The 13,979-nt window shown below is 36.8% G+C and overlaps 1 protein-coding gene across 2 annotated transcripts in view; it reads left to right on the top strand.

The window, feature by feature from the left end:
- Positions 1 to 9: 9 nt before the first annotated feature.
- LOC123546927 (copper homeostasis protein cutC homolog) overlaps positions 10 to 13,979 on the top strand; it is a 34,760-nt gene continuing 20,790 nt past the window's right edge. For both annotated transcript variants that reach the window (XM_053551278.1, XM_045333592.2), the window contains exons 1-2: positions 10 to 105; positions 6,815 to 6,874. In XM_053551278.1, coding sequence (XP_053407253.1) covers positions 54 to 105; positions 6,815 to 6,874 — 112 coding nt within the window. In that variant the 5' untranslated portion in view covers positions 10 to 53. The remainder of the gene's footprint in view (positions 106 to 6,814; positions 6,875 to 13,979) is intronic.

Here is a 13,979-nt window from a genome sequence, read left to right as displayed (position 1 = left end):
GTGAAATTTGATTTGCAAACATTTAAGAGATACAGATTTTCCCGGAAAAAATTATGGAAGTTTGCATTGATTCTGTGCAATCAGCTATTCACGCAGAGAAAGGAGGTAAACATAATGCTCTTCTTATAATTTCGATGTTTTAACCCATATGTTTTTATTTAATTTAGGTTTTACCTATTTGTAAAATCGGCATGCCTGTAATATTGTAGGGGCAATCGGCTGGTGTTTTTTCGGATACTGACTGTTTCTGCTGTCAGGAAGGGCTAATACGGGGAGTACACACTCTGTATAAATCAATACATTTATCAGTATATGCTGTCGTCCCAGCAAATATCAACCAATCGTTAGCGGTCGATATTTTGTTTTCGCCACTATCGATTAGCATGTACAAAAGAGTTATAAAAATAAATAGATTGGCAACTTGAAAGGCAGATATAGCAAATCTTGCCAACATCCCGCGGCTGCAAATGAGATCTCCTTACCGGAAGTTCTCCACATGCCATTTTATATGCGAAAGATATGACACTCAGTTATTAGTTATCACCGTATGACCACGCTTTTTTGAAAGTAAGAAATGTGTATTTTGTGCTTAAGACTATTTCATATTAATCAAATGTTGTTTTAGAAGCTAACATGTATTTTACATGTAGTTTTAAAGGTACAAATTGTAACTCCATGCTCGCTTCACTAAGATAACGCCGAATCACGCTCGGACACGAGATTACAGGCAGTTGCCATTCTGTATATTTTATACTTCTTTGGCATGTAATTAGCATAATCACCTAATGTTAAGGACACATCACGGCTGAGATAGTTTAGCATTATTACAATACACAGTCGGTATTGAAATTGTGTTTCCAATACACGTGCTCATTAGATAAATCCTCAATATCTATGTGAAAATAAGGGATGTGTTTTGTATGATTGCAACACTGCGAGTTGCTCTAATTACTGACAAATGACTGAAACAATAGGAATTCGTATGAGACATGGATAGACAAAACGACAGTGAGGTAACAATATATTCTTTTATTGTTTTAATGTATGAGTTGTAAGCTATAATATAAAATACCCATTTTATGAAAATCAAACTGGAAGTTAGAAATAACAGAAAAAATTTAATTAGGTCATGAGTCATCATATACCTGTCAAAATTTGTCATTAGTTTTCATGAGCTGTCAAAATTATTTTTATCTCTCTATTCTGCAAATGCATTGTTTTTGAAAGTATCTTGGTCGGATGTTGTAGTGTGTAACTTACTTTACATTCCACATTAATATTTGTGCTTGAAATTGCTTTGTTGAGCTCAGCGAAGTCACATATGAATGTCTATTGTTTTAGTTTATTGTCTGTTATAAAGGTACCAACTCTCAGTATTAAGATATAAGAATTGTTCCTTTCTGGTAGACAAAGGAAACTATATGGTTGAATCATAATATAACGGTTTTTGGAAAAAACTGAATATTCTCTGGTTTTTTGTTATTCACCGGAAATTCAAAATGTGACATCACCTTAATCATGGAGGTACCGCATTTGTTGTTCAAAGGGTTTATCAGTCACATGTTAATTAGATGATCAGTGTTTGATCTAAAGAGACAGCATGTGACTGCATGTGGTGATATGCTTAATTATTATAAATTAACTAGAGCTCACTCCCCTGTATAAATATTTCACCATGTAACTTCGAACCTTTATCAAAGGACTGAATTTTGTTGATTTGAATAAACAAAATGTCAGCAGAAAGCTGACACTATTCTTAATCTTGTAGAACCATGTTTATAATTATTCTTTATAATGTTAGATTTCTACATACAGAAACATTATTTTTGTACGTGGAGAATAACTCAAACAAGATTGTTGTTTAAACTTAAAAAGAAGAAAATGAATTTAGTCGTAAATCCGATGAGTGAAAAATATGATATATTTACATTTAGTATAATAACAATGTTTTTTTAAAGAAAAAGGCCAACAATGAATTTATTTAAGTTGGAATTCCCTGCAATCGAGAAGGAAATATAGCAGTTTGGTTTTATTTTATAAAATGGTTCATAATCATGTTGATGTCGGTCCTAAACAATATCTCTCTCCAATCACTAGACAAACTAGACATTACCATCATTTACCTCTGCAAATACTTTCTACCACAGTTGACTACTACAAGTACTCATTCTTCCCCAGAACTGTGGTAGAGTGGAACATCTTTCCATCTAATGCAGTCAGTGTTGAAAGAATCATCGGATTCAAATCAGCACTGGCTGCATCGATGTTCCAACCATAATTACTATACATGTATATACCGGTACTTGCTTTTATCCTGTTTTTAATCCTACTAATATTTCCTGCACAACAGCTTATGTATAATGTACATGTTTTTACATTTAGGGCTATAAGGTGTTAGGTTTTGCACATTTTTTTTATCACCAACTGTCAGGGAGTACTACCAAGTAGGTGGATTGAGTAGCTTGGGAAACCTGATAGTCTTTCACTTTTTAACCCCCCATGCATGGTCAAAATGTATTAGTAATTGAACGAGGCCATTATCATAAAAAAAGAATAAGAAGAACTGAATCGGGTCCAATTTTCAAATGACAACTTTTGATTTCTCAGACTTCAAGTCATGAATTCATTCCTTCCCCGTGTAGAAAATACTAATAACAATAAAAAACACCATTATCATTATAAACAAATGATCTGATAGAAAGTTTTTACTACACCAATTTTTATCCTTCTGCTATCTGTTTCATACACAGTAAAACAAGATCTCATTCAGTTCCCACGTGATGTTGGCAAGATTTGCTCTATATGCCTTTCAAGTTGCAAATATATTTATTTTTATAGCTCTTTGGTTTAAATCGGACACCAGAAAATTCGTAATTTTGGAAATTATTTCATAATTTTTACATAAATCAATTAGGAATTGAATCCCCTTTTGATTGTATGTAAGTTTTATTTGAATATATCTCGCAACAAATCAGCAGTTAAACCCAAATCAGCAGTGATGATAATTTCATCGGAAATTTCCTCCTATTATTTTGGTCATTCGTGTGTTTGACCCAAGTGAAGAGATATTTCCCATAAGAAAATAACTCAGTATTTCCTAGGATCGCGTCAGATTAGTTGTACTAAATATGGACCATGCAATACAATTATTAGAAGACCAGTTAAACACAAAATTTAATATGGATAACGTCCGCAGTATTCTTCTCACCATTACAGTTGTTGCTTGACTGTAGATAGATCATCGAAAGTAATTGCCTCATCCCGTCAAGAGTGTATTTACAGTTTGATAAAACTATTGTACATACACATTATAAGCCGCAGGCAGATCTATCTCGATTCCAATATTTAATACCAGTTCCTGTATGTAGAGGAGATAGAAACATTCAAACCAGCTGGTAAAATGCCACAGAATGTAGTAGATTTCTGCATGAGTTGACCAGGCAGCTGGGACTATTTGGAAACCTTTCAGTATAGTCTGATCAACTGCAGCTTGAGGCAACTTGTTCCAGTTCATTTAAGATCATATGCTGCTAGTCTGGGCATAGTTGTTTTCCATGAATCTAACAGTTCTCCATTAAACCATCTCAAGTTGGTTGATAGGGCTTTGGGAGTCATACTCCACAAATGGACAGACATAGATCTTGAATGCATTGGCTTTGGTGCTGTGGGGGCTGGAATGGATGTTTCTTTTGTTAAAATACATGGTGAACTTCCCATTATGGGTCAAAGGTTAACAGGGTCTGTTTCGTGTCCGGTCCATAACTCTGCCATTCATCAAGGGATTTTGAAATAACTTGGCACAAATGTTCCCCATAATGAGATGACGTTTCTTGCGCAAAACCCAGGCTCCTAACTCCAAGGTCAAGGTCACACTTACAGGTCAAAGTTTAACATGGTCTGTTTCGTGTCTGGTTCATAAATCTGTCATTCTTCAAGGGATTTTGAAATTACTTGGCACAAATGTTCCCCATAATGAGAGGACATGTCAGGCGCAAGACCCAGGCCTCTAGCTCTAAAGTTCAAGGTTGTTTCTTGTCCGGTCAATAACTCTGCCATTCATCAAGGGATTTCAAAATTACTTGGCAATAATGATTCCTATAATGAGTTGATTTGTCATGCGTAACACCAAGACCTCTAGCTCCAAGGTTAAGGTCACCTTTGGAGAGTTTTTTATTATCTGATCTGTAACTTTTTAGCTCACCTGAGCACGAAGTGCTGAAGGTGAGCTATTGTGACTTACCATTGTCCGGCGGTGTCTTCCATCAACATTTGCCTTGTTACCGGTAACACTCTAGAGGCCACAGTTTTTTAACCAATCTTTATGAAACTTGGTTAGAATGTTTATCTTGATGATCCCTAGGACAAGTTCAAAACTGCTTCATATGGGATCAAAAACTAGGTCAGTAGGCCAGATCAAAGGAAAATGTTATTAACACTCTTGAGGCCACATTTATGACCCTATCATCATGAAACTTGGTCAGAATGTTTATCTTGATGATTTTTAGGCCAAGTTTGAAACTGGGTCAGGTTGGGTTAAAAACTAGGTCACTAGGCCTGATCAAAGGAAAATCTTGTTAACATTCTAGAGATCACATTTTAAGTTTGAAACTCATGAGAATTGGTCAGAATGTTTGTCTTGATGACCTCTAGGTCAAGTTAGAATTTGGGTTGTATGGGATCAAAAACTAGGTCACCCAATCAAAAATCAAAGAAAAACCTTTTGTATGCAATAGGGGCTGCATTTTTCACTGGATCTTCACTTTGACCAACTTTGATGAAAATGTTGTCATTTTGAAATAAGGTCAATTTCGAATATGGATCATCTGTGGTCAAACACTAGGTCACTTGGTCGAATCAAACATGCATAGGGGCTACATTTTTCACAGAATAGTTGTGGAATTTGAACAGAATGTTTGTCTTGATGAAATCTAGGTCAAGATCGAATATTGGTCATCTAGGGTCAAAAACTAGGTCACTTTGACCAACTTTGATGAAAATGTTGTCTTTTTGAAATATAGTTCAATTTTGAATACCGGGTATGGATCATCTGTGGTCAAACACTAGGTCACTTGGTCAAATCAAACATGCATAGGGGCTGCATTTTTCACAGAATAGTTGTGGAATTTGAACAGAATGTTTGTCTTGATGAAATCAAGGTCAAGATCGAATATTGGTCATCTAGGGTCAAAAACTAGGTCACCCGGTCAGATCAAAGAAAAATTGTGTATGTGCCTAATAGGGGCTGCATTTTTCACTAGATATTTGTAAAATTTGATCAGAATGATCTTCTTGACGAAATATAAGTAAAGTCCGAATATGGGTCATCTGGGGTCAGAACCTAGGTCACCTGGTCAAATCAAAGAAAAACCTTGTGTATGCAATAGGGGTTGCATTTTTCACTGGGTAACCCTTGCAACCATCAGGCTTAAGTAAAGGTTAAGTGCATATTTTTGCCAGTTTTTAGACACAAGTTGATATTTACATTCATATGACCAATGCATGCATGTGTTGTCATGGGCCATTTGTACTATCCTGGTTCGAAAGAACCAGTCTGGTGCAAAAGAGGCATCTCTCCAAACCTGCCCTTCCACACTGGTGTCTGAACAGAAAAAAAAACTAAACTGTATGTTGTGTGTATTTGTGCAGCAGAGGTAAAATATACCAACCATCTGTCATAATGCTCCTAATAATTTCTGTAAAATTAGAAGCCCGAGAAAAACGTAGGGAGTGCCTTCATGGCTGAGTGGTTAACGTTTCTAACTTTGAATCATTATGCCCCTCACCACTTTGGGTTTGAAACCTTGCTTGGGATGTACAATTCTTCATGTGAGGAATCCATCCAGCTGGCTTACAGTAGGTCAGTGATTCTACCTAGATGCCATCTTGTACCTGAAACAGTGCTTGTTCAATGTTGGAGCCCCCGCCCACTTAGCTCAGTAGGGAGGGCGTTGGTCTACGAATCGCGGGGTTCGATCCCTGGGCTGTTCTCTGTGACGATTTGATAAAAGACATTGTGTCTGCAATCATTCGTCCTCCACCTCTCATTCTTGTGGGGAAGTTGGCAGTTACTTGGGGAGAACAGGTTTGTACTGGTACAGAACCCAGGAACACTGGTTAGGTTAACTGCCCGCCGTTACATGACTGAAATACTGTTAAAAAATGGCATAAAACCCAAACCAAACAAAGAAAATTTATGTTGGAGCACCTGGGGTCTTCTTACCCGTCAAAAACTGGACAAGTTTGTGAACATTTTATTTTGAGCACTTTACATCTTGTCTTGCGTACACTATATTTTATCCCGAGCACACACCATTTGACAATGATCACACAACATACCTTGTGCACACAGAATACAACATGAAAACTGATTGAATGAAATCTTATCTTAAACTTATCACGAATGCACAAAATCTTATCTAAAGGTCCAGAAGTAAGAAAGTGTCTTAAACATATCACTGTAAAACCATAGATAAAATGAGATTCAAATAATATAATAATTGCACAAAGAATAATTCATGCCTGTAGTGTTTAATTGTCATATGGTTAACCTAGGGATGGGTACTGATGGAAATTAGCCACTTGCTACTTGCACTTTTTTTGGTCATAATATTTTTGATAGAACTTCCCTCAGAATTTCAAGTTCTGCAGTACTTAGTAGTTAGAATGATTAACAAACATCAAAATGATTTATATTATTGTTGGAATTATACATTATAACTTGAAGATTACCAATTCGAGTCTGCGATTATGTTTCTTCTCGGTTGTGCTGTATGCTTCTAAAAGATATATTTACAGATTTTATTATATGTTTTAGGTGCAGTTAGGGTAGAGCTATGTTCAAACTTAATGGAGGGAGGAACTACACCAAGTATTGGTAAATATTACGTGTTTGTATGATGTTTAGATGAGGGGTAGCTTCTAAGATAAATACATTCATTCTTGCATACGAATTTAGCTTTCTTGTTCAACTACATACAGAATAGAAATTTTCAAAGCTTTCAATTTTCAAATTTGCCAAGACAGAAACACATTAAATAGAGAGAAGAAATTGATTCATAAATCCTTCAAATAACCAAAAATTTAAGTTTTGTTTATATATCAATATTTTTCTTTCACACCCATGTTTGCAACAAAGAATGACAACTCTTGCCACAGATAGTTATTCATCGGGTTCTTTAAAGCAGTGATAATCTATTAGTTTACCTCCCTTGCACTGTCACTCTGGATTGAATTGAAATTGAAAACAGCAGTAGACACTATAGGATATATTTTTCTGTGTATGATTTACCCCTGAATGACTGTATCAGGTGATTCTGTTAGCTTACTACAGCAGTGGGCGGGAGCAGGTGGGAGGATGGCGTCCACTAAAACTGTCAGCTCTCTAACTTGAGCAGTTCGGGGGCAGGTAGGAGGATGGCGTCCACTAAAACTGTCAGCTCTCTAACTAAAGTGAGCAGTTCTTATCCAGTGTTCACCAAAACTGGTCACACTGTTTGTGGGCATAATGTCTCAGTGAGATCAAAAATCAGTTGGATAGTATTTAATGGCTCTGAAGTTAAGTCTCTTGAAGTAGAAAAAATTGCAAAAAATGTCAGTGTCCACTATTTAACTTGATTAGTTCTTATTCCATATTCACTACTTTTGGTTGCAGCCTTTATTGGCATTATATCACTGCCAGTTTTTGTTGAGCCCGCTTGTGGAAGCAAAGACATAGCCGTCCAAATGGCTATTCAGTGAATGTGCATGCATCCGTGCTTGTGTGCGTGTGTCTGTCTGGATTTGTTTGTCCAGACCAAAACTGTGACATGCATGGAGCAATCTTGTTTAAATTTGGCATGATTTTTAACCTCAGTGAGACAAAGTGTCATGCACAAACCCAGGTTCTTATCTCAAAGGTCAAGGTTACACTAATAATAGAGGTCAAATTCAATAATTACTTTGTTTGGAGCATTTCTTCATGCATGGAGGGATTTTGATGTAACTTGGCACAATTGTTCATCATATTGAGACAAAGTCATGCGCAAGAACCAGGTCCCTAGGTCTAAAGTCAAGGTCTCAGAGGTCAAAGGATACAAGAATGACAACTTTGTCTGGAGCATTTTCTTCTTCATGCAAGGTAGGGATTTTGATGTTACTTGGCACAAATGTTCACTATCATAAGACAGAGTGTCATGCACAAGAACCTAGAATTACTTCCCTTTGTTGTTACTATAAATAGATTATATTGTAATTTTTTTTATGCCCCAAAGGGAGGCATATCAGTTTTCAACTGTCCGTTCGTTCGTTCGTTCGTTCGTTCGTTCGTTCGTTCGTCACAATGTTAACTTTTTGCATGAAGGCACTTTACTCGCGAACCACTGCACCCAGGACCTTCAGACTTCACATGCTGATAGTACTTATTGAATACACGACCTCTATTGACTTTGGGGTCACCAGGTCAAAGGTCAAGGTCACCAGGTCAAAGGTCAAGGTGCTGCGGAGGCATTTGTCACCATTAGTGACAGCTCTTGTTTATTACAAGACCAATTTTCTGTAGTACAACATGCATGTTACATCCAATTTTGAGCTGTATTTTGACCTATCTCTACTGGTAAGGATTTTTGTTACTTCCCTTTGTTGTTACTACAAATAACTTGTATTGTAACTTTTTGCAGTCTTTTTTATGCCCCCGAAGGGAGGCATATAGTTTTTGAACCGTCTGTCTGTCGGTCTGTAGGTCTGTCGGTCTGTCCGCAATTTTCGTGTCCGGTCCATATCTTGTCATCGATGGATGGATTTTCAAATAACTTGGCATGAATATGTACCACAGTAAGACGACGTGTCGCACGCAAGACCCAGGTCCGAAACTCAAAGGTCAAGGTCACACTTAGACGTTAAAGGTCATTTTTCATGATAGTTGGGCGTGTCCGGTCCATATCTTTGTCATCGATGGATGGATTTCCAAGTAACTTGGCATGAATGTGTACCACAGTAAGACAACATGTTGCGCGCAAGACCCAGGTCCGAAACTCAAAGGTCAAGGTCACACTTAGACGTTAAAGGTCATTTTTCATGAAAGTTGGGCGTGTCCGGTCCATATCTTTGTCATCCATGGATAGATTTTAAATAACTTGGCATGAATGTGTACCACAGTAAGACGACATGTTACGCGCAAGACCCAGGTCCGTAGCTTAAAGGTCAAGGTCACACTTAGACGTTAAAGGTCATTTTTCATGAAAGTTGGGCGTGTCCGGTCCATATCTTTGTCATCCATGGATGGATTTTCAAGTTACTACGCATGAATGTGTGGCACAGTAAGACGACGTGTCGCGTGCAAGACCCAGGTCTGTAGCTCAAAGGTCAAGGTCACACTTAGACGTTAAAGGTCATATTACATGATAGTGCATTGATGGGCGTGTCCGGTCCATATCTTTGTCATTCATGCATGGATTTTAAAACAACTACGCATGAATGTGTGGCACAGTAAGACGACGTGTCGCGCGCAGAACCCAGGTCCGTAAGTCATAGGTCCTAAACTCTAACATCAGCCATAACTATTCATTCAAAGTGCCATCGGGGGCATGTGTCATCCTATGGAGACAGCTCTTGTTTTATTTGGCATTTGGCATAGATTTTTACCTCAGTGAGGCAGAGGCAAAGTGGCTCAATGGCTTTGAAGCTATGTCCCTTGAATTACTCAACATTGCAAAAAACTTACAGTGTCCACTCTAGCTTAAGCAGTTCTTATCCAGTGTTAAAAAAACCTTTGTCACAATGCTTATGGGCATAATGTCTTGGTGGATCCTCCAAGTCTTCCTGGAGTTATGGCCCTTGAGTTACTCATAATTGTGAAAATTGATAATCAGCTCTCTAACTTGAGCAGTTCTCATCCATTGTTCACCAAACTTGGTCACAATGTTTTATTACATTATCTGGAGCAGGTTTAAAAACCAGCCAGAAGCTCACGAGTCACTTTTAAGTTATGGCCATTGTGTTACTTGAAGTTGTGAAAATTGACAGTGTCCTCTCTCTAACTTAGTAGATCTTTTCCTGTGTAGACCAAACATAGTGAAAATTGACAGTGTCCTCTCTCTAACTTAGTAGATCTTTTCCTGTGTAGACCAAACATGGTCACAATTTTTGGGGTCATAATATCTCAGGCAAGTTCAATAAACAACTGGATACTCAGTCTTAAGTTGTGGCCCTTGACATACTTCAAACTGGAAATTGTCAATTGTTAACCAAACTAATAGCTGTTTATTGTTTGTTTGTTTGATTGTTTTATGTTAAACACTGTTTTTTAGCAGTATTTCAGTTATGTAACGACAGGAAGTTAACCTTACTAGTGTTCCTTGATGCTGTACCAGTACAAACCAGTTCTCCGCAAATCGTTACTGAGAACATATGACCCGCGCGGGAATGAAACTCACCATCCAGTGATCTGAAGATCTGTGCTCTCCATACTTGGCTTAGCGGGCAGGCAGAATGTTTATTGGTATTGTTGGTATTATTTTTTGCCAAGTTAGATAATCAGCCAGATGGTCTTTGTTAGTCTTTAATTAGTTGAAATTGAGAAAATTAGAAACTTTTCTGCCCAATAAGAAGAGTATTTTAAAAGTCAAAAGTAATTAGCTCTGACAAGGCTATTTTGTGACAGCTTGCCACTCTTGTTTTATAGTAAAGATACTTTTACTTGTAACAATTTATCACATTTATGTACAGGTGTTGCAGTGCATCACATGTAATATCAATAAAAAAGTGTAATTGTTTAGGTCTCTAGTACCAATGCCTAAATATTACTAATTTTGTCTCACAGGGAGACATATTCATTTAATGTTGTCCATTTGTCTGTCTGTCATGCCCATGCAACTCCTCAGGCACTTTCAGGCGTATTTACACCAAAAATTATCTTTGCGAAGCCTAGTATCTTTGTTACAGTTCGGTGATTTTTCAGCTATGGCTCCTTTTTCATCAAATTTCATGGTGTAATTACACCAAACTTCATAAAAGAGATAATTGCCAAACCATATTGTGCATGTTGTTTGCATGTTCAAGTTCAGTTATTTCCAGCATAGTCATGGCCCTTAAATATTTGACTTGTAGCATTGTGTAGTCAGGTTCTCTATCAAGTTTGTTCAAGTCATACTTCTAAGGTAAAAAATTAGGTTTTTATACCCCCACCAAACATGTTTGAGGGGGGTATATAGGAGTCAGTTTTGTCGCGTCCCGTCCCGTCCCGAAATATATTATCTCAGTTATTACCAAATGGATTTGATTCAAACTTAAAATACATGTTCCACCTTATCACCCACATCATGTGACACAAGGTGGATAACTCGTGACACCAAGTTTTCATGAATTATGTCCCCTTTTAATTAGAATTTAAGGTTAATTTTGTTGTATTTCACTATATCTCAGTTATTACTGAATGGATTTGATTCAAACTTAAATAGATGTTCCACCTCATCACCCACATCATATGACACAAGGTGCATAACTCTGACACCATTTTTTTATGAATTGTGCCCCTTTTTACTTAGAATTTAAGGTTGATTTTGATGTATTTTCACTATATCTCAGTTACTACTAAATGGATTTGATTCAAACTTAAAATAGATGTTCCACCTCATCACCCACATCATGTGCCCACATCATGTGACACAAGGTGCATAACTCTGACACCAAGTTTTCATGAATTATGTCCCCTTTTACTTAGAATTTAAGGTTAATTTTGTTGTATTTTCACTATATCTCAGTTATTACTAAATGGATTTGATTCAAACTTAAAATAGTTGTTCCACCTCATCACCCAGATGATGTGACATAAGGTGCTAAACTCTGACATAAATTTTTTATGAATTATGTCCCCCTTTACTTTAAATTTAAGGTTGATTTTGATGTATTTTCACTATATCTCAATTATTACAAAATGAATTTGCTTCAAACTTAAAATAGATGTTCCACCTCATCACCCACATCATGTGACACAAGGTGCATAACTCTGACACCAATTTTTCATGAATTATGCCCCTTTTTACTTAGAATTTAAGGTTCATTTTGATGTATTTTCACTATATCTCAGTTACTACTGAATGGATTTGATTCAGACTTAAAATAGATGTTCAACCTCATCACCCACATCATGTGACACAAGATGCATAACTCTGACACTAATTTTTCTTGAATTGTGTCCCCTTTTACCTAGAACTTAAGGTTAATTTTGATGTATTTTCACTATATCTCATTCTGATTGGCTTAGAGCCAAAAGGAAGTAACCTTTTTTTAACTTTTGTTCTGAGTTTCTTCCCCTTAAATTCCAGGAATTAGTCTATTTTTAGAAATCCTATTTTTAGATTTTCAATATTTTAGGTATTTTTCTAACTTTTTTATTGTAAGTCCTATGTAAAAAGTAAAAACATTTTTCTGTGGTAACATGGGTCGGTAAGACACCTTTTTGTATTCACTTTTAGTGTATCTCTAATATTAGAGATTTAATATATTTACTAGTATTACTATACTAGTATTATACTAGTATTACTTTAGTGGAAGCCCAGGATGAAGTACTCCAAAGTATTTTTAAGATTTCTTATGGTTGCCATTTTTCTGTGACAAGACCGTATGGTGGGGGTATGAGGCACTCCTGTGACAGTTCTAGTTTTGTTTGTCTTACATTATCTTACATAAGAAAAACTTTAAAAGTCTTCTTGTCTAAAACCTCAAGGCCTTTAGCTTAGACAGTTGGCATAATATTCTCAGTGCATCTAGAAACGCAACGTTTTTACCCTTGATTTTTTCATACTTTCCTTGTACATGTATTTTTGAATTTTGTTTAGTAGTATCGTAAAATTGTGTAGAAACCTGACCATCATCTAAAACCATAGCAAAAAAAACCTAGTAAGTGCAGATTTCTTGTCAATTATCAGGTTAAAAAATTGACCTTTGACCAAGTGTTGCATTTCTAGATGTACTTGGTATAGTTATAGGATTTTGTACAGGTCCTCCAGAAATCATTTACTAATTTGAAAAACTCCACCATACGATATTCCATTAGCAGGACATAACCCCTCCAGTGCATTTAACAGAATAAACATAGTCTAACATTATAATGTATGTAATTAATTATAAACATGTGTCTCCCCTCATTGTTTTTGACCTGTCCATCCATCACACTTCATTTCCAATCAATAACTGGAGAACCATTTGACCTAGAACCTTCAAACTTCATAGGGTGACAGGGTTATGGAGTAGACAACCCCTATCATTTTTGGGGTCACTCCAAAATTCAAGGTCACAGGAGCCTGAAAATGGAAAATCATTTCAGATCAATAACTTGAGAACCTTTGACCCAGAATGTTCAAACTTCATAGGATGATTGATCATGCAGAGTAGATGACCTCTATTGATTTTGGGGTCACTGTGGTAAAGACCAAGGTCACAGGGGCCTGAACATGGAAAGCCATTTCCGATCAATAACTTAAGAAACACTTGACCCAGAATGTTGAAACTTCTTAGGATGATTGGAGTGCAGAGCAGATGACCCCTGTCAATTTAGGTTTTACTCTAACAAAGGTCAAGGTCACAGGGGCCTGAACATGGAAAACCATTTCCAGTCAGTAACTTGAGAACCACTTGACCCAGAATGGTGAAGCTTCATAGGATGATTGGACATGCAGAGTAGATGATCCCTTCCGATTTTGGGGTCACTCTATTAAAGGTCAAGATTGCAGGTAATAGAACACGGAAATCCATTTCTGGTCAGTAACTTGAGAACCATTTGACCTAGAATGTTGAAACTCAATAGGGTGATAGGACTTAAAGAGTAGATGACCTCTATCGTTTTTAGGGTCACTCTGTTAAAAGTCTAGGTCGCAGTGGACAGAACATGGAAATCTATTACCAGTCAATAACTTGAGAACCATTTGACTAGAACCTTCAAACTTCATAGGGTGATAGGATTTACAAAGTAGATGACCCCTATTGTTTTTAGGGTCACTCCATCA

This window comes from Mercenaria mercenaria, chromosome 9, assembly GCF_021730395.1.
Source record: "Mercenaria mercenaria strain notata chromosome 9, MADL_Memer_1, whole genome shotgun sequence".
Taxonomy (NCBI): Eukaryota; Metazoa; Mollusca; class Bivalvia; order Venerida; family Veneridae; genus Mercenaria; species Mercenaria mercenaria.
Note: the sequence above shows the minus strand (reverse complement) of the source record. Positions and strands in the feature narration are given on the sequence as shown.